The 21,612-nt window shown below is 34.5% G+C and overlaps 1 protein-coding gene and 1 long non-coding RNA gene across 2 annotated transcripts; both read right to left on the bottom strand.

Moving 5' to 3' along the window:
- Window positions 1-3,135: 3,135 nt before the first annotated feature.
- On the bottom strand, window positions 3,136-6,687 carry LOC110449052. Its single transcript, XR_002462812.1, has 2 exons — window positions 3,494-6,687; window positions 3,136-3,373 (listed from the first exon to the last, which is right to left on the bottom strand). It is a non-coding gene; the product is annotated as an uncharacterized LOC110449052 (long non-coding RNA).
- A 3,559-nt stretch (window positions 6,688-10,246) lies between these two features.
- Window positions 10,247-20,890, bottom strand: LOC110449051 (AMME syndrome candidate gene 1 protein-like). Its single transcript, XM_021495625.1, has 5 exons — window positions 20,617-20,890; window positions 16,431-16,541; window positions 13,274-13,388; window positions 12,604-12,694; window positions 10,247-10,716 (listed from the first exon to the last, which is right to left on the bottom strand). Exons 1-5 carry the CDS (start codon window positions 20,826-20,828, stop codon window positions 10,550-10,552), a joined length of 696 nt encoding a protein of 231 aa, XP_021351300.1. The 5' UTR covers window positions 20,829-20,890; the 3' UTR covers window positions 10,247-10,549.
- Between the last annotated feature and the right edge of the window lie 722 nt (window positions 20,891-21,612).

Genomic DNA, 21,612 nt, shown 5'->3' with positions numbered 1-21,612 from the left:
CTGGGCATAAAGAAACCTATGCAGTCATGATATAATAATTGAATCTGGGGTCTGGCCACAACCTTACGGACCTAGTTTCTGAGTCACACCTCGGAAACAATTGAGATTCCCACCCCATAACCATACATATACTTGCTGGGCATAACAGATTTAATACAGATATGCTACACAGATTGGCCTTGGGGTCTGGCCACAACCCTAGGCTAGAGACCTAGTTTCTTAGTCACAGCTTGGAAACAGTCGAGATCCCCACCCCATAACCATACATATGCTTGCTGGGCATAACAAATTTAATACAGATATGCTACAAGGATTGGCCTTGGGGTCTGGCCACAACCCTAGGCTAGAGACCTAGTTTCTTAGTCGCAGCTTGGAAAAAGTCGAGATCCCCACCCCATAACCATACATACGCTTGCTGGGCATAACAAATCTAATACAGATATGCTACAAGGATTGGCCATGGGGTCTGGTTCATTCCCTTGGATCTTATTTGGAGATTGGTTTGCCATGATTGCTTAGATATTTAGGTGAGCGATACAGGCCATCTGGGCCTCTTATTATATAAGTAAAGTAACTTTCCAAACATTTTCTCTCACCATTCAATTAAGCTTAATTACTCCACATTAGTATAATTGTCTTCAGTAAAAAGTAATCATGGGTAATGTGTTGCTCCTGCAATTGTTTATAAAACCAAAATGTCCCGACAAATGAAACCCTATTCCATTATATTCTTGATTAATACTTTCACCACTGTAGACCATAATGGACTCAACCAGATCAATGCATGGTAGAGTCTACTAAAGTTACATACGGGTGAAAGGATTAATACGACGTTCACCTCAAATGTTTGTATAGTTGTTGTATAAAAATTGTTACGTCATATTGTTTTAAAAATGAAGTTGAACGATTTTTAGAGTACCAGTAAACTACAATTATTCTGTTTGATTTTAGGAACAGTAAGCTTATCAATGGTCTTACGGAGCATTGGTACATTTTGTTTTAGGGTTACTGTATACTCTCACCAAGGACACTTCTGCTTTCCGACAAATGTGCTTTGCTAGAACAGCTATACAGTCATGATCACTATGCTAGTTGCAGAGTACAGGATTTAGTTAATAGTGAATGTCACTCTAATAGCTTACCGATATATTCATGTAAAATAATGTTTTAAATGACTAAACGTGAAAACAAAATTGACACTATAGATTGAGTCCAGATTGATCGATACAAGACAGGAAGTAGACATATTTGAAGTCAAAACATTTCTTCTTGATATTTTTTTGTTAATTTAAAAAAAAAGAAAATGAAAGAGTCGAAGTGAAAAATTTGATATTACCATAGGGTGTCGTCAAATTCCATGGAATGATACTCTACAGAAAAAAATCCCTTCTCCAGTATTGCTAAGCGAAAAGTAATCAGATCTATGTCGCATCCTTTTTGAAATACATAGTTTTAGATATTGTTCCCTCTTGACAGAGAGGCGTTAGGACTGCAATTCCTAAATTTCTTTTGTTAAGAGTTTGATTGTATAGAATTTAAAATGAAACTTTTTCCAAAGTGTTTCCTTTTGCAAGATTTTGAATCTTAAGATTTGAAGGTCAAATTATAGATTTAAAAATTTAGCATATAAGCTAATGATAAGGTCAACAATAGCATCCCAAGAGTGGTTGTGAGAACTGTGCAGATATTTAATGCTATTTATCAAAATGACTGGTGTATAATTTGACCCATTTTAGCCTACAGTAAGTATTTGAAATCAAAATTATTGTCTTAAAGTTGGTAAAAAAATCTAATATTACCTTAGAACTTTTGGGCTAATATTTTAGGTTTATTTTATTCGTCAAGACTTAAAAACAATCAATTTCATACATACTGTTGTATAGAATTAACAGATGGAAGCTATATTCCAATACCAAGAGAATAGTCGATTTAAATTAAAAACATGTTGAGTAGAGATAATTGCTTAGATTATTTCTTGTAATTTTTGTAAGATGGATGAGATGTGGATTTGCTATTACTTTTATTAAAACTACGATGTTTATTGATATTTTTGTGATGCATAAAATATTCAAATAAAGGAATAAAAACATGTTCTTGTTTTATTGTGTATCAACTGGACCATTACTTATTCTGTGTTTCTTACATGATACAGGTAGTGACCTTCGTTTTAGGTAATCAATGAAATGCTCGTTTCACTGGAAAACTCGAGACAAGGGGCACAGAGGGCCTGTAAAGCTCACCGAGATATGTCAAGATGTATTGTGAATTCCTCATTTGGGATCAGCGTTCAGAAGGACAACACTACNTAACTGGACCATTACTTATTCTATGTTCTTATACGATACAGGTAGTGACCTTCGTTTTATTGTGTATCAACTGGACCATTACTTATTCTATGTTCTTAGACGATACAGGTAGTGACCTTCGTTTTAGGAAATCAATGGAATGCTCATTTCACTGGAAAACTCGAGACAAGGGGCACAGAGGGCCTGTAAAGCTCACAGAGATATGTCAAGATGTTCTTATTAACAGAAATATTGTGATTCCACATTTGTGATCAGCATTCAGAAGGACAACACTACTGTTGTGTTGAATTACATTTGATTCCAAGGTCCACTGACTTGCTTTGGGTAAATATTGCCATCTGTGGATATACTTTATACATGTACTAAATTTGGTTATTCCAGGAGAATATAGGAGATGGGGGAGGGGCTATAGGTTTAACAGTGGACGAGTCGTTAACCTTGATACCAAGTTAATAGTTACTGTGATTTTTTTGCTCGAGATTCGAGTGGATACAGTGAGAAGTGATATATCCCATCTTAATTATGCTCCATGAACCATTATTTGTGTAAGGTCAAACAGAGGGCAGTTGACAGACAAACAAAGTGAATACTATATATCACAGGCTAATTGGAAGAGGGGTATAACAAATTCTTATCTATTGATCATTTCACTTACATGATTAAAAGTAGATAAATCACATTTCATCAGTCAAGGGATCATATTTGTCAAGGTATGAGTAACCATAAGTAGGGAAGAATCAATCGACAACTGTTTTCATATCACCCTAGCTGTTGCAAATGACGTTTAACCAAAACAGAAAAAAACAGAAAAAGAAAAACACATCAAAAATAAGTTGACATTCTCTTTATTGCCTCTACTTTTGATTATAACAGTGATATAACATACTAAATACATACATACACACAGGATAAGGCATGTGGTGGTGATGACAATTCTACACCCAACACTGGGCACTTCACAGCGATTGGTCAGTCTATCAAATCTGAATGGTGGTGATTGGTCAGAGCCTTCCAACCCATCCTTGACACTGCACAATGATTGGTCAGAACCTAGCAACTCTTGTTACCTCATAATGATTGGTCAGAACCTAGCAACCCTGGGTACCTCACAACGATGGATCAGAGCCTAGCAACCTGGGGTACCTCACATTGATCATGATTGGTCAGAACCTAGCAACTCTTGGTACCTCATAATGATTGGTCAGAACCTAGCAACCCTGGGTACCTCACAACGATGGATCAGAGCCTAGCAACCTGGGGTACCTCACATTGATCATGATTGGTCAGAACCTAGCAACTCTTGGTACCTCATAATGATTGGTCAGAACCTAGCAACCCTGGGTACCTCACAACGATGGATCAGAGCCTAGCAACCTGGGGTACCTCACATTGATCATGATTGGTCAGAACCTAGAAACCCTGGGTACCTCACCATTCTAAGCGACCCAGGTCACTTTATTTAATTGGTAACAGCCTTGCAACCCTCGACATTTCAGTGATTGGTCAGTGTCTAATAAATATGGACACATCACAATGATTGATCAGACCTTAGCAAATCTGGACACTTCACAAAAATTGGTCAGTGTGTAAAAACCCTGGTCACATGAGTGGTATGTGATGCCTTGCAACCAAATTCTCGAACACCAGCAGTGATTGGTCAATTTCTTTAAAAGAAAAAAAAAAGGAAAAGAAAAGAACCCACAATATTTCAACATCGAATGTCTGTACCTATTCAAATATCAGCATAGGATTGGATATGACTGAAATAATCCTGGTGTGCTAAAATGATCACATTAAGTTCTAGGTCAAATGGTTTTCAACAGCGCTAGCCTGCAACAGGTTTTTAAACACCCTTACAGTTTGAATTTCAGATTAAAGAAAACATGACTGAACACGTTTTCAAATCTTTGAATTGTTAATCGGGTAGAAGACTGCCAGACAAACCTCTGTGAGAAGACGTCGGTTAAATGCATCCCCTGACAACACACAGTGTCTACATACCTCTATTAACACAAGCGTATACATACTTCTAGTTTACATATTCCAATATAAGACACGGATGACAACACGACTAGGTACGACTTAAGGAGAGAAGGGAACACAGTTCTATTTCATTCAACAATCAATGTTAGGGCTCTGCTCGATTTGTTGTGTGCTAGTCTAATTTGGAATGTGTCGGTCTTATTGATTTCGCACGTACCACTGATTTTTCTTTGTAAATGAGTGATTGCCCGGTCAAGCAAGATGTGTTTCCAGTCTACAAATCGAGCAGAGCCTTTTCAGGAAATGGTCGACACAAGATACCATCATTATGATAGACTGACAATGGCTTTGATCATAGTCTTATATTGTTTGTTTTCATTTGATGGAATGTTATTAAAACAATGTATGTACTAAAATGGAAATCAATTTAAAATGTGTTCATCAGTTCATTTTTTTAACCTTAAATGAAATGCATACACATTTTTTTTCTTCATTTTTTAAAACATTTACATTTTGAACTGGTTGCCAATCACTTTTTGTTCAAAACAATTTTTCTTTAAACAGAAACAGTGTACTCGGAATTTTCAATTATAATCTTAAAACCTTTGATGCTAAAAATATTTAATCAAAGAATTGTCCATGCATGCTTTCGTACACCTCTACACCAGTATACATGTACAGTATGCATGGTAAAAGGTGAAGAGATGCAAGTTTATAGAAAAGCCAGTTCATGAAAAAGGCTATGTTATACCCAAGTATCCTATTAAAAGTCAATGAAATTTCAAATGATGAGAGGTTCAAAAAGATGTTAAAATCTATAAATTCAAATTTAATGACTAAGATATCACCATATATATAAAGTACCAGTAATCAATGTATCTTACGTATTCATACACACAAAATATCATCAATACCCTTTTGTCATACAATTGTACATATACACTCGTGAAATATACGGGTCATAAGAAATGATATTTACAAGGTCTTTTCAAATTAGTCAATGTTTCGGATTTTTTTTTTCAAAATTATATATTCACCATTTAAAAAAAGTAGCCATTATATTTGTATCTTACATATGGAATAGAACTTATATTTGGCAATACATTTTGAAATTTCATCACATTATGACGAACAAGAACATCCTTGCCGTGTAATATATTCACTTTCACCAATAAAGTCCAAATTTAAATCTTCACTGATATACAGTAATCCATATTCTCCCTGTTTTTTACCCTTTACAGTGCAAATACTGGGTAGGAAGTGTGTTCTTATACGTAATGATAAACTCAACCTCGTCATACAGAGGAGGTCGAGAACAAAACTTCAAAACATTATTGGTGAATAGTTCCGTTCACTAACATTTAAAATGTTGTTTTCCCCTCTCTACTTTCAAACTATACATATTGTTTTTTAATTGTAGGTATTAAGTATCTGAAAAAAATAATTTTTTGATATCCTCCATTATAGCTGACAGGTACTGTACATACCAGTGTCAATTTTGTATGTGTGTATATGTAATGAATATCACATATCTATTAAATAGCTTAAATTTGGTCTATGTTAGGAATGTTCTTAAATCTGTCTTGATGAATACTGATTTTCCTTACTCCCAGATGAAATGCTGCATTTTTACGACGTTTTTTATGAACTCACAGGTCTGAGAAAAGAATATAACTGTAAGTATATTATAACAAACAATATTTACTTAAAGCAAATTCTAAGAAAGCAGCTAGTTTGTCTTTTGAAAATTAAAACGAAAATAATAAATAATGAAATATTTTGTAAAACCTCAAATACACTGAAAACACGCTAACTTTATTTCAAGAGGGTGTTTGTATCATATATGCATATTACATACACAATTTACAGGACAGGTTTATGTAGAAGTTTAGTAACCTAATCTTTAATGCACATATATTCTGTTTGGTGAAAAGATCCCCCTCATTGCATCAGCAGTTACCAAAGTGTACTGATTTTAATATCTTACTGTTATATATACATTGTATTAAGAAAAAACCCGCTAGATAGTTCTGAAGAAAGCTGAAATATGGTATAAAATTCTGTAATAGTTTTTTCCATATTTTAAATTTGTCTGGTAAGAAATGTTAATAGAAATACAGATTATCTAGAAATATAACTTTCCAGACACAATTATCCCAAACTAAACCACTTTTTCATGAAAATTTGCATAAATAGTCCTATGTACTTGAAACATGTACATATACATTGATGAGCATAACAGCTGATCAAGTGAAATACAAATTATATGTTATCTTTAAAATGTATTTTTTTCTTCCTGCCCATACAAGAGGCAGTTCAGGTGAGACAATGGTGCATTCAAGATGGTAAATTGTAGGATAAGTCCACCTGGTTTGTACTTTTATCTTTTTTATCTTCTTGATTTTTTGTTTGTTTAACCCTTTCACAACTATAAACCATAATGGACTCATCCAGATCAATGCATGGAAGAGTTTACTAAAGTTAATAAGGGGTGAAAGGGTTAAAGTGACAAAGCCTTTACCGAAACATATTAAGATGATATAATATGTCCATTGCAGTATTGCAGTATATATAGCATCATGTTACCAACAGTTTTACATGTCATGTTAAAATCTCGACGTATCATATCTGAAGTTTTAGTTACAGTTCTTCACACAATGTGCGGTAATTTAGATTTGTCTGGAAAACTTTTGAAGCTAGACAGCCATGCAAAACGATCAACTCCTTCCTACATAGACAGTCACCAGATAATATACCTTTGAACACAAACCCATAAACTGCACTTGAATTTTAGACAGATACAATAAAACCTCAGTATAACGTCAATTGTTTCATTTGCCACCTCTTTTACGATCACTATTTCAATGTCCCTTTTTAATTTAAAACATTTGGTACGCCTCTTTCAACATACTGCCAAACTCCTTATAATGCCCATATTTTGTTTTTTTCCTGACAACTTTTCTTTAAATTTCCTGAAACATCAGCAACCCTCTTTATTATTCCAAAAACGGTGGCAGTATAACAAGGTTTTATTGTACACAAACGTAAAATCTGCTTTAATATTTGTAATGAATGGTTAAGATTTAAATACATGTTATGGATATCGGAAAAATGCAATAATGACAATGTTATTTTCTCTAAGCAAACACATATATGTTACAAATGTATCAGATTTAAAACACAGTACCTCCCTCTATTTAAACTCCATGCTAAATACATGTTACAAAACAAATAAAACTCACTTTTCATTAAAATTGACAATCACTATAATTATCATAGTGTAGAATTGAAAACTGATGTTCCTAACTTTGCATGTACAGCAAATATTCTGGCAGCAATGCAAAATGATGACTTCTACTATACAAACCACGCACCACAGACATTTACATAATACAAGTGTCTTCCAAACATGACTTGTGGGCGGAACATGTATAGGGTGTATGTGTGTATACAAATATGTGTCAATCGTGTTTATGGGCGATATTTTGCACATGTTAACTCATTCACCCCTGAAATTTCATAATGAAATATTCCAGCCATTGAATTGGAGGAGTTCATTCGTGTCTTCAGGGGTGAATGAGTTAATAAATGTTAATCAACGTTCTGGCAAATACTTAGTACGGGGCAACATTTATACCGCTAATAACTTCTCATATTGATTATCAACTGCACACAAAATACGTCGGGCAAAGATGGGATGGAGTGTAACTCGCATAAAACCATGCATATATTTCATAATTCAAAATTGTATCATTTAAAACAACAACAACAGCAACAACAGACTGACACACAATGTACTAATAACAAGCCAAAGTTATGTGTAGTGATAGATATAAACAGTTGTCAGTGATAAGCTTAAAAAACACCACAGGTCAATAAAACGACAAATCACGTGTAATAAACCAGAAACATAAAAATGGTTGAGTAACAGTGTTCAGAATTATTACAGTCCATCTGCCGAGAGGACCACTGAACAAATAAAACTTCTTGACCAATGGTCAGTACCTAAAGAATATTTTTAAAAACCTCTATATAACTGGACAAATTTGAATGCATGACCAATGACATTACAGTATTTGAAACATTCCATATGAATGGTAGAGCCAAATGTCCAATATCAATAACATCCTAGACCATCGGTAGACCCAAAGGACCAATAGCAAGCTCTATAACATCCAAAATCATTTGTAAAACCAAATAACCAAAGTGAGAAGATTCATAAAACTCTATATCATAACGAATGCAGGTCATCCAAAGATCCAGGACATTCTTTTTAACACTGTGATCTTTAATCCAGTTAAACCAAATTTTGGCTCGACTCCATGGCTTGCAGAAATCGAATTTTTAAGAGGGAAAAAGCCGGGAGTGGACATATATATATTATCTCTTATAAATGATCTAATGTGCAAGGATTAGTACCCTTTACATGTATCTGTTGTGCTGACAATTCGAGAAATGTGCATAATGATTTCAAGAAAAAAGTTTACTTCATGATGACAATTGTCAAAGATTGACGACACAAAACTAGTCTAGACTGATTGATTCTATACCCTAGAATATTGATATTTTATGTAGATTATCAGAAAACAATTTTTTGTACAATTTTGTCAGAAATTATACACACAAAAAGGTATGAAAGTGTAAGCTACATAAAACCTATATATATTCTATAGTATTTCTAATTTTAAATGCCACAAAGATACTTTATAACTTACACACATACACAAAAGCCGGTTCTACCTCTACCTAGAACAGCCAGATAACATTGATGTTTCCCTGAGACCGTCTCCGATGTTTTATCAAATAGCAAAAAGGCTGCAAATGGCTTGAACGGGGGATGGATGAGACTAATTTGGAGTAGGATCCTCAAGTGTTATTTAAGCTTAACCCTTTCACCAATGTAGACCATAATGGACTCGTCAAGATCAAAGCATGGTTTACTTAAGTTACATCGGGGTGAAAGGGTTAGTTTCTCAATATTGGTCAGCCTCTACAACCATTCTTCTAGTGCGTGTTATACAAATAGGTACAAAATTGAGCGTAAAATCCTCCAAATGATGGTATGCATATATGTTTTTTTCTGACATTGGTAGGCCTACTGAATGTCTTTCCATATCCTGATTTCAAATAACAGTAATTAAAAAATATTGATACTTGTTAGCATAGGAAGAGGCCAGTAAGTTATAACAGTGGAATACTTCTAAACATAGCTAAATGGTTAAACAGTCTATTTACTAATATCATATGCTAGACTATAATAACATTTGCATGGTAAAAAATGGTCCAATGTGAGTTTGTGAATTAAGACCTTCAATTTCATTCACTTTTTTAATTTCAAACAATTTTATTCATTTTTTTTTATTTTGATATGTTGCGGTACGAAAAGAACAAAGAGTAATGTCCCTTTAATTGTCAAACGAACAGATGACTGTCCCTTACTTTCCAGGAAAATGTATTTACATATATCAGTGACTGTTCAGAAATACTACGTCGGAAGACGTTGATGATAGGAGATGTGAATGTTTACAGATCATAGTTCTTCCAATGATTTTGTAATAGTTATCATTATTAACTATTAAACATCTTACATAAATTCACAAAAATCATGGATATCGCACCCAAACACACGCATTGCTACATGTACATGCAACTTACATATATATGCATGCATACGCAATTGTCTTAATGTTATTGACAATGAACAAATCAAAATACAGACTTCAATTCGATTTTGTTTGTGGGAGCCAACTGGCCTCAAAGTGAAACTTTTCACAGACAAATAAATGATTGTTTCAGTACTAAAGAGGAACTAAATTAGGGAATTTTCCAGAAGCTATCTGACCCCTAACTTCTATGCACATGGATCTGTAGAAAACTTTTGGGGCAACGGCTACTAAAACAAAGCCAAAATGAGGCCATTTCCAGCAGCCATCGGACATCTTATTCATTTTTTTTAATTTTTTTTTTACATCACATGACTAATTTCTTAAAAACAAATGCATTTTATTGGGGCTATTAGTATCTCTGATGGCTCCTTTATAATCTAAACTCATAATATCAAGGGACCCTGGCTCTGGAAACATGTCATATATTGAAGCCTGTAATACAACATGTACATATTCGGCACAAGTCGCATGATTACATTTGTACGAGATTTTACAGATATTCAACATATATTCCATGGTGAATGAGTAGTTGTCCGCCTATGTTGTTGGTAGTCCTCTACTGCTGCCAGGAGACATTGCTGTACATTGCTATCATCATGCATGGCCGTTTTGTTTGGAGCCCACATAGTCCCCATAGGCTACCATTATTTTTTCACTCCTATATCGAGTCAATCGTAAATTCCTACGAACTTCGTTTGTTATAGTTCCGCGAAAGCCACCTTTGCGGAGTAGAGAGTCTATTGTTTGTTCTATGTTCCATCCTGTAAAATATAAATAACTCATTTGTTAATATCAGAGGATTTATATCTAGTTCCTGTTACATAAATTATAATCATTTCTAAGAAATGAGCTGAACAGCAAGTTTCAGAAATATTTTAATGAAATCGAGAAGAGTTAAATGAAATTTATTTATTCATAAACTCGAAACAAGCAAATCTGCACTTTGTGAAAAATCAATGGAAACAGCTTCTTTTGTCTTTGCTGTGAATTTCTGACAGTCATAATGATTCTTGTGTGGCATCAAAATAGATGACAACACTGTATCATGTCAAAATTTACTCTTTACTGTTATGACTATATGTGAAGCAGCTTAAGTATATATGCTTTACAAGCAATAACACTCAAGATATAATAGAAATGAATGAAAACAGCCCTCAGGCAGTGCACAAAGCGCTCCAGTTGATGTGTTCAAGTCCATGCACTAAATGAGTGATATCTGCAACGTCAGATAAACCTGTGTGTGGTGTCTGGCATTAGAAGCCTATCTACATGTGTTGTGTATATGTTGTGTATATGTATATACTAAACAGTGTTCATGTTTATCAATTACAACACATTAATATATTTAAGTTGCTTCTCAAAAAACGTGTACCCAACAAAAAGTAGACAAAAGAACGTCCAAGAAATCTGGTTACCATAGCATCAAATGATGATATTCTAAATATATTCTTGATTCGATTCGTCCACTAGAAAAATGTATAAACCAATAAGCTTCAACCAAAAAGGATTTGTGGCTATTAGGGTGATACATTATAATTGTTTCACAGCGTGTAATAATGAATTTTGTGCTGCACGATCTGAAATATATTAAGTCTGACAACTGGCTGTATCACTATATAGTAAGTCTGACAACTGGCTGTATCACTATATTATATTTCACCAGGATTGTAACAAATATGTACTTTTCATTTAAAGTATAGACTTAATTCAAACTCATTTGATGTAAATGATGTCTAGGAATTACAAGAATTCCATAGGAGAGGCAACTCTAATGAGAACTGAACTTATCACAAGAAAACAGTTTTTCTATTTATAGTAACGGCAACATTAACCTTTGAACTTCATACCTGAAAAAGCAATCCCAAGCAAGCACGTCTAGTAAGGAAGCACTGTATGAAGATTGAGTTCAATCAACCCTAAGGAACTCAAGTTATGGAACAGAAACAGATTTTCTATTTGTAGTAAAAGTAACCTTGACCTTCGGACCTTAAAAGCAATCTCAAGCAAGCACTATTGGTAAGAAGACACTGTATGGAGTTTGAGTTCAATCAACCCAAGGGAACTCAAGTTATCGTGCGGAAACCTGGTTAAATGACGCAACCAAAGACGATAACAAAGAAATACCTATATGTCGCCTCACGTTAACGTTGAAGGCAACACAATAAATGAGAAGTGCCTTGGGCGGTGAACAAAGGGCTATAACTCTGTATATAGCAGGGCACAAGACCAATTTCAGAAAGGGAGGCTCTGCCATTTTAGGTGGAATTTGATCGCATCTAAAATTTGGCAACTGTAGGTTACAGAGTTTATCAGCTATGTCATAGAAAATGTGAAGCACTGACTGACGGACAGAGTGCAAACCTCAAGTCTTCTGGTAGTAGTTTGAGTAACAAATCAGCACATTTTATTCAAATTTTACTTGTCCATTTAAAATCACATTTCCAACAATTTATTTACTCCATATGATTAGTTAAATAAATACAACTTCCATTGCAGGTTAATCATTTGTGAAAATTAATTAATGTTATTTAAAGTAAACAAACTAATTTGAATTAAATTCTTCACTTTGTTCCTTTAATAAAAAAAATATGATGCACTACAGCATAAGATCTGAAAACACTATATCAGGGATATCATAAGCATTTTACCTTGCTCAATAGCAACCTCTGGTAAATAGGTGGCTGTTTTTTTGTGGCCTTTCTCATTTAAAAACTCAATCCTAATGCCATGGGTCCCCACCTACAAACAAAACATGTCAAAGTTTGCATAAAAGGTAACATGTGGTCTAATTAAATTAGAAGACAAATAAGAATAAGATGTCACAGTTAATGCAATAGCAGGGTAATTCGCAGGTGACCAAGCTGGCAGTACACACAAAACTGACAAGTAATTTCTCTAAATTATTACTTAGCAGTGTAAAAAATGAGAAATTCCAAGTTGTCTATCCTGCCCAGTGATAAACAGATACTCAATGCGTACAACCAAGTCAATCATATACTTTTCTATTTTCCACAACACTTGTTGTTGGTTCTACAAGTGATTTTTAACCTTTCAGCCTGGCTCGGAAAAATAACTTTAACCAATTAATATTACACCAGTGTGCTTATTTATCATGATGAAATAGATGTACTTATCATAACACTGTTTTGTTTAAGATAAGGAAAAAGGGTTGTCATCTTGGGGAAACACAGCTAAAATTTCCAGAGGATAAAACTGAAATTTGGCCCTAATTTTACAAACAAAATCAAGGTCTTTATTTATACAAAGAAGATACCCGATGCATGGTGACTTAAATCCATTCCTTCATATGTAACTGACCTCCCAATCTTCGAAGTCTTTGGCATCCTCGAAATTGGTGAGTATGGACACAGATACATACAGTTTGCTAAACTCGTCCTTGGTTATCGGACTAAAACGGCTGTCTTTCATAGCACTGCAATACAAAGAAGAATAAAAAATCATAATATATAATAATAATCGTATATATAATTGCAGTTTATTCTCTGAAAGCAGTGTACAATACTTGCTGGTAATCCAAGTATTCCCCCAGACCATCATTGCGGCATACCCACAGCTGACTCACTCATCTAGATCTGGTGAAGAGTGAATACCGAAGCGAAATCATTCATAGCTAGGTATCCGATGATGTTGGGCAATCAATTAACTTTCAAAATTCAAGGATTATGCTTTTTGATAATATTATTATAACGTTAAATAGTATACATGTACATGATCCCTTAAGTTTGGAATACATCACCGTGAAGAATTTATGAGTTATCGGGGCTGTCAAAATAAATATAAAAACACTCAACCTGTATATTGCAATACACAAGCATATTGCATTCATGATTGTATTGGAATACAGAAATGAAATGTTACTGTATCACAATAATTTTCAAAGGCATATTTTTATGTATCCACTAGGTGTATTAATTTTGCAAATTACTTGCACATAGATAAGCCAATAACCATGCATAATCAGCCTTTCATTAGAGGTGGTAGTCAGTTGTAATTTCATAATCAATGGTTGGTTTAAAAACAATTCACAAAGGCCCATGGGCCTTAACGGTCACCTGAGTTATGTAAAAACAGATGTTACCGATGTTGCCAAATGAAAAAGAAATCATTTTAATGATTTTGTAACAAAGGTAAGTTCTTGCATTGAGCTACATGTAATGAAAAAGTAGTGTGAAAGATCTGCCAGACTGGGTAGTATATATATATATATGTACTATGTACAAATAGTGGTTCTGTCAGCCCAAACTATCATAGTATCAAACTGTCATTTCAAAGTTATAATGTCTATAAGTTTCAATGATTTCCAATTGGAAATGAACCAAATATATCCAAAAGTATCATTTTCCTATATTTCCTATAGTAAACTTGACCCCATCCCGAGAGGATAAAGTGCTTTAAGACCATTCCATCTATGTAGATTATTTGCTTCCAGCATATCTTGGTCTGGATAATTTAAGCCAATTTGACCCCTTTTAACCCGACCCCTCAGCCCTTGGGGCAGGCCCTGGCCCAAACTGTCAAACCGTTGTTTCATTGTTATAATGTCTGTCAAGTTTGAATAATTTCCAATTGAAAATGAACCAAACATACCCAGAAGTATCATTTTTCTCTATTTCCTGGGGGTCATGAAATTCACAATTTTGATAAAGCACCTCAATCAAGACCCTTCCATCTATGACGAGTATTAGTTTCCAGCCTATCTAAGTCTGGAGAAAATGACTGTTGAAATTTCTGGCTATATGACCCCATTTGGGCTCCGCCCCTCAGCCCCTGGGGATGAGATAGGGTTAACAAGAGGCCCAATGGGCCTGCATCGCTCACCTGGTATACATCTCACACTTGTAACCTTAACAGTGATTTGAAATTAAGCTACAGGCACAATATAAGTATTTATGATTAAAAGTCATTCAAAAGAACCTGTTAAAAGGTTTAAAAACATTTCACCCCTGTGAACTTGAAAGTTGAACAAGGTTATTATGTTGAACAAATTGTATAGCCCTTCATCTCAGGATGCAACTGTAAAAATATCCCACCCCTATCCTTTTTTTTATTGAAACTAGGTCATTTAAATGTTTATACATATTTTTACTAAATGTAACCTCAAGAAGTGGGTCAAGGTCATCCAATTAAAAAATCTTGATAGCCCTTCATCGAAGCATGCTACTGGCTAAATATCAACATTCTGGGTCTCATGGTTATTCAGAAGCAGTTGTTTAAAGATTTTAAACAAATTTTACCCCTGTAACCTTGAGGTCATTCACTTTAACAAATGTGGTAGCCCTTAATCCCAGCACGCTACTGACCAACTATCAACAACTGGGCCTTTTGGTTATTATGAAGAAGTTGTTATGAGCGTATTTGATCCCTGTGACCTTGAATAAATGACAAGGTCATTCATTTGAACAAACTTGGTAGCCCTTCACCACAGCATGCTTCTGGCCAAATATCATCAACCTGTGCCTTCTGGTTATTCAGAAGATGTTGTTGAAAAGATTTTAACATATTTGACCCCTGTGACCTTGAATCTGGGCAAAGGTCATTCATTTGAACAAACTTCATAGCCCTTCATCCCAGCATGCTACTAGCCAAATATCATCACCCAGCTTGGCCTCTTGGTTATTCAGAAGAAGTAAAAAAGTTGGACAGATGCCGGACGGACGACAGACGGACGGACGCCACATGCCGCACCATGACATAAGCTCACTTGGCCCTTCAGGCCAGGTGAGCTAAAAATGTTGAACTATCAAACTGTCATCTCATGGTTATAATGTAAATCAAGATTGAATGATTTCCAGTAGAAAATGAACAAAATATACCCAAAAAATTCATTTTCCTTGAGGGTCATGAAATTCACAATTTTGATAAAGTACCTCAAGACCCTTCCACCTTTGAAGAGCATTGGTTTCCAGCATATCTGGGTCAGGAGATGAAGATTTTAAAAATTTAAGCCAATTTAGCCACTTTTAGCCCTGCCCCTCATAGCCCCTTGGGGTGGGAACCATATAATTCACGATTTTGGTGCATATTTGACCAAGGAAGGTTCCTGCAAAGTTTTATTGAAATCGGATCAGCGGTTTCTGAGAAGAAGTCGAAAATGTAAATTGTTTACAGATGCACGACAGACAAAAGGCGATTAGAATAGGTCACATGAGACTTTGTCTCAGATGACCTAACAATTTTAAATCTGTATGATGCATATGATATATGATTCAGTTTATAATTCTGACAACAAAATAATTACTGTTTAAATTAAGCATCTTTTCCCTGACAATATATTGGGATATGTATTGCACTATATTGTGATACACTTATTCAGGCATATTGCGATCATGACGCTCTACCAGGACAAAATACTTCATTTCCCAAGACAAAACTGCGTACATCTTTATTCTTCCTACTTGTTTTATGATGGAGTAGTCCCAGAAACTACTGTACATAACATAACGATAATACTCACCTAGTGACAGCATATTCCCTGAGGCCACTATGAAGGTTGGTGGCAGAGAATGTCCCTATACATCCTCGCAGGCGGCGGTTACTACCTATTTTCCATGTGACAAACAATGGACTGAAAAATAATGCACAAATGTTTAACTTTTATGTAGTAGCATTCTATATCTATGACATAGTATCAATTTATTAAATCATTTTGACTTTGTTTCCACTTTAAATTTAAATACACAGTGTACCCCAGTCCAAAGTTTTACATTTATAGTATATTGTTTCCGTGCCCCTAATTTCATTTACCCCATATTTTAAGGTACACTTTCTTTCTTAATCAATCTCCGGGATCCTGGGTCAGATGGTTTTACAGCTGAATTTTTAAAATGTTTCTGGGTGAAATTAAATCCTTTTATAATAAGGTCTATCAATGCAATTACGGATTAATGAATGGAAAATTAACTATAACTCAAAGACAGGGTATAATTACATATGTCTACCCAAGGGAGACAAACCAAGGCAGTTTTTAAAGAATTGGAGGCCAAATTCATTACTAAATATAATATATAAAATAGCATCTGGTTCAATAGCAGGTAGACTATAAAAAAAAGTTTTATATAAATGAACAAGAGGCCCACAGGGCCTGTATCGCTCATTTGAATATTTAAGCAGTCATAGCAAAATATTCTAATTAAATATTATCCTGTACTACAAATATTTCACTCGCAAACTTTGCTGGCTCAATCTGTTGAAACGTCAACTACCACCCAAATATTATTATATGATTCTTTGCTTTTTGGTTCTTCTTAAAAAGATGTCTGACATATTTGACCCCTGTGACCTTATAAGGAGATCTAGGTTACACGTGTACATTATATATTCATTTTCAAACTTTGTCAGGCGCAATCCCAGGAAGCTACCAGCTAAATATTATAAAACTTTGCTCTAAGATTATTCAGAAGAAGTCGTTTAATTGTTTGATATGTTTGACCCCTATGACCTTGTAAGTAGGCCAAGGTCATTTTCTTTTTTACACTTTGTCGGGCTGGCTCTATCCCAGGAAACCACCAGCCAACTATGAAGATTCTATACATTTTAGCTCTTCAAAAGAAGTCAGTTGAAGTGTTTGACCCCTGGGACCTTGAAAGTAGGTCAAGGTCATTTTCATTCTCAAACTTTTTCTTGCTCTATCCGCAGAAGCCACCAGCCAAAAATGAAGATTATATACCTCTCAGTTCTTTAGAAGAAGTTGTTTGAAGCGCTTCACATATTTGACCGCTGTGACCTTGAAAGTCAAGATCATTTTTTTACTCTCAAACTTTGTCAGGCTCTATCCCAGGAAGCTACCAGCCAAATATGAAGATTATATACCTTTCAGTTCTTCTTCAGAAGTTGTTTGAAGTGTTTAACATATTTGACCCCTGTGACCTTGAAAGTAGGTCAAGGTAATTTTAATTCTCAAACTTTGTCAGGCTCCTACCAACAAAGATTTCAGCCAAATATCATGACTCTAGGCCTGTTCGTTTTTCAAAAGTTGATTAAAGGAAAAGTTGATGGACGACACCGGATGACGGACGCCGCACCATGACATAACATGACATAAGCTCACTTTCCCTTAGGGCAGGCGAGCTAAAAACACAAAACTATATGGCTTCAATTTAGAATCAATCAACAAATTTCAACTACTAATTCATATCTTTATAAAATAGGTCTTGTTAATAGTCCATATTGTTTTCATTGTAAAACTGACACAGAAACTATTGTCCATGCATTATGGAAATGTAAAGAAGTATAAGTGTTTTTAACAAATTTTGAATCATTGCTAGATGTGTTATTAATTCAGTTTGCTTTTAATAAAGAATCTTTTATCTTTGATTTCTATGATAGAAAAAAACAATGTTGATAATTTAGAACTTCTTATCATTAACCATATATTTATAAGGCTAGATGTCTGCAAACTGATCTATCAGTTTTAGCTTTAAAAAAACCTAATGAAAGACATTTACAATACTCATAAATTAATTGCTGTATACGTAGGTAATGGTGAAAATTATCTCGCTAATTTTAAAAGGGAATGGAAAAATGGGAAAGATTACTGCAGGCCATATAACTGAAATGTAAATTAATTATAATAATATAGTACCAATGTAATTCCTGTTAAAAGTCTATACATGTACAAAAATTGACGCAAAATTGAACAAGTCACAATAAGCCCTTGTCAAATCCTTCGACACCTCTCCAACCTTCCTTTTCTTTCTTGTCCCTCCCTCTCTTTATTACTCTTTTCTTTCCTATCTTCTTCTAAAACAGTACAATGATACATAATTAACACTTAACATCCTAGTTTCAGCATGTAAAAATAGTCAAACTTTTATTTTTTATTTTCATTTTTTTATTTTTTGTTTCTCAACTACAATATAATGCATATAATATTATATTGTTCTATGTATCCTCTTTCAAACTTATACAGAAATTAATTGTTTTTCTGAATGTATGTGAGACTGAAATATAATGTGCTATGTTTAATGTACTGTTGAAAAACTTCAAAAAATAAAAAATAAACCATAAAATCAAACCAATTCATGAAAATTTACATTTAAGAGATGACTCCCTGCTTTTCTAGTTTGAAAAGAAACCAGTATAAAAATGTAAAGTTGAAATATAAACAAATTAAATCTCCAGTACTGTGATATTGTATATTTGAAAGTATATAAACCTTATATAAATATAAATATTGGTATGAAATATTGTCTTTCTATATCATCTTATTTAGATATTAATTAATCTTAATGAAAAATAATTAGTGAGAAACTCTAGATATATCATATGTATTTGTTTATAAAGAAGAGTTTGAATTCAAATTCTTTTTATGTGCTAACAGACCTAAGGAGGCAGTACCCAAATCGGATCAGTACCCAAATCGGAAGTATTTTTGCAAAAATACTTATAAATCAATAAATGTGTCAGCAAATCAGTTGTAACAATGATGTAATCTTAGAATAGATATAGGTAGCCATGCACCATTTTTTGTGTACAGATGATTTAGTTTTTAAGTTCAAATAGCACAAGAAAACGTAATTCAAACTCAAATGTCAGTGTTTTGATTACGTTTTAAAAAATGGCATGTGCGACGACTAAGTTATGTATTCAGTTTTGGACTATAGGAATAAATGCACACTATAGAAATACTTTTTGTCGTATAAATTCTAAATGTCATCATAAAATGTTAATATGCCGGACAAAAAATATTCATCTGAAGCGTAAGATACTGCAAAATTCAAGCCTTGATCTGATTTGGGTTCTGACATTCGCAAATCGGAGACGCTGATTTGTGACTTCAGAGCGTTCTATAAATATCTCAAGTGAGTCCCGGGTGCTAATTTCGTTTGTAAGAACACCCATCAATATTTTTCCTTTGATACCACCAAATATGGAGATAATTCCTCCTCAGATTTTTCAATGATTTAATAAAATGATGGTTTGGTGATCCGATTTGGGTACTGTCACCTAAATTTACATACATTATCATAAGCATATGACTCATATAACAAAACAAAAACAACCCTATTAAAATTTATGTAAACATTCAGGATTCTCATTGAAATTAAATTAATGAAAATATTTCAATTCATTGAATTTACATACTTTAAAATTCTAACAAAGGAATCCCATAATCAACTCAATTCAGAATTTATCATTTTCTTATAAACAATATGCCATGGGAATCTGTTTCTTAAGTCTTGAATCAGCTGATATAACCAGCTGTCAGTGTCACTGCCTTCAAATCACCAATATAATCAGGAGTTTGGTTAAGTAATGTCATTTAGACAATGGGCTTTGCTTGTTATACGAATATAGACCATCTAAATAAGGTAAGAAAGAAGGGTGATCCGGACGACTGATTTAAATACCCAAAGGTTACTTCGTGGAGCAGAAGGTTTGTTTGTATACACACTGACAACTGCTCCTCCCCGCAACGCGAATGGAATCACCCAAATAATAAATATAAATTCCTTTGTTGTTCGTTAACTTTTTCAATTCATGACTGAAATATCTCACATGGCTACATTATTTTGAGTTATATCGATACATACAACTCTTTTCTACAAGAGCCAGGTACAACACGGATAAAATCCACACGGAAATATTCGTAATTAGACGGTTTTTGGATGAACCCTGTGGCTTGTTTTGGTACAACTTACTATGCATCGTTGGTGAAAGCTGGGTTTCTGGGCGGATCATAATTATGCAAATAACTGTGCAAAACGTCAAAACAGAAGTAACACATGTCGCGACAGGCTACACTGTAACCATTTTTGAAGGTATTCGGATGAACTGCGGAGCCATTACAACAAATCGATGGCATCGAATTGTTGAGCTTTTGTTTCTTCACCCCACAACAGCTAGCCGCCATGATAAATCCCTCGGCTCACAGAAATATCGCGAGATCTCAATAACTTGTTCGGGTGCTCTTGTGCCGCGGCTTTACGTTACAATGATTATGTCCGTTACTATAAAGTTCCGAACAACAACTAGCAGTAAAGGGACGAAAAGTGTGCTATCCAGGTAAAGTTTCAAGCACTAACGCCTAGTATACTGTACTTAATTGGTTTCTTCTTTATTGTCAAGATCCCCTTAGCTGATTATAACTGATAGCCATGTTGAGTATGGCAAGTGAGAAATCGTTCAAATGTCTGCCGATCTTTTAGCACGACAAAACAAACTGACAAGGACAAGACAAGATGATTGACTTGTCTTTTTGTGGTACAATGGTGAATGGCCTGTTAAATATTTTCCATACCATCCTACTGACTCGTGATACGATTGCTCAGTCATTGGGCCGGACAAAACCGGATAGCTAACTGTCCTATCACCGTTACAGTTACATATGGTAGATGTGACCCCATTTATGATACACCCTCAATAAAGAGTATCCAGTAAAAAAGGAAAAAATCATCATACCACAGGAGTCTGATGTTTAATCAAGATAAGTATAACAGTCTGTATATTTGGTTGGTTGGTTGATAGTTTATTGTCTACACTTCATTGACAAAGTTGGTAGTCCACTGTTTGGTCGATGTGAGGCTCAATGTGGTAGAGCATCCGTCTAGCTAGACTCACTGTTCAGAGGGTCCCGGGTTTGGCCGATCATTTTTCCACTCCTGTTAGAGTGTAACCTTAGCTGTGACCAACCCTTG

The sequence above is a fragment of the Mizuhopecten yessoensis genome, unplaced genomic scaffold, assembly GCF_002113885.1.
Source record: "Mizuhopecten yessoensis strain PY_sf001 unplaced genomic scaffold, ASM211388v2 scaffold4443, whole genome shotgun sequence".
Lineage (NCBI taxonomy): Eukaryota > Metazoa > Mollusca > Bivalvia > Pectinida > Pectinidae > Mizuhopecten > Mizuhopecten yessoensis.
This window is presented reverse-complemented; position numbering and strand designations above follow the sequence as displayed.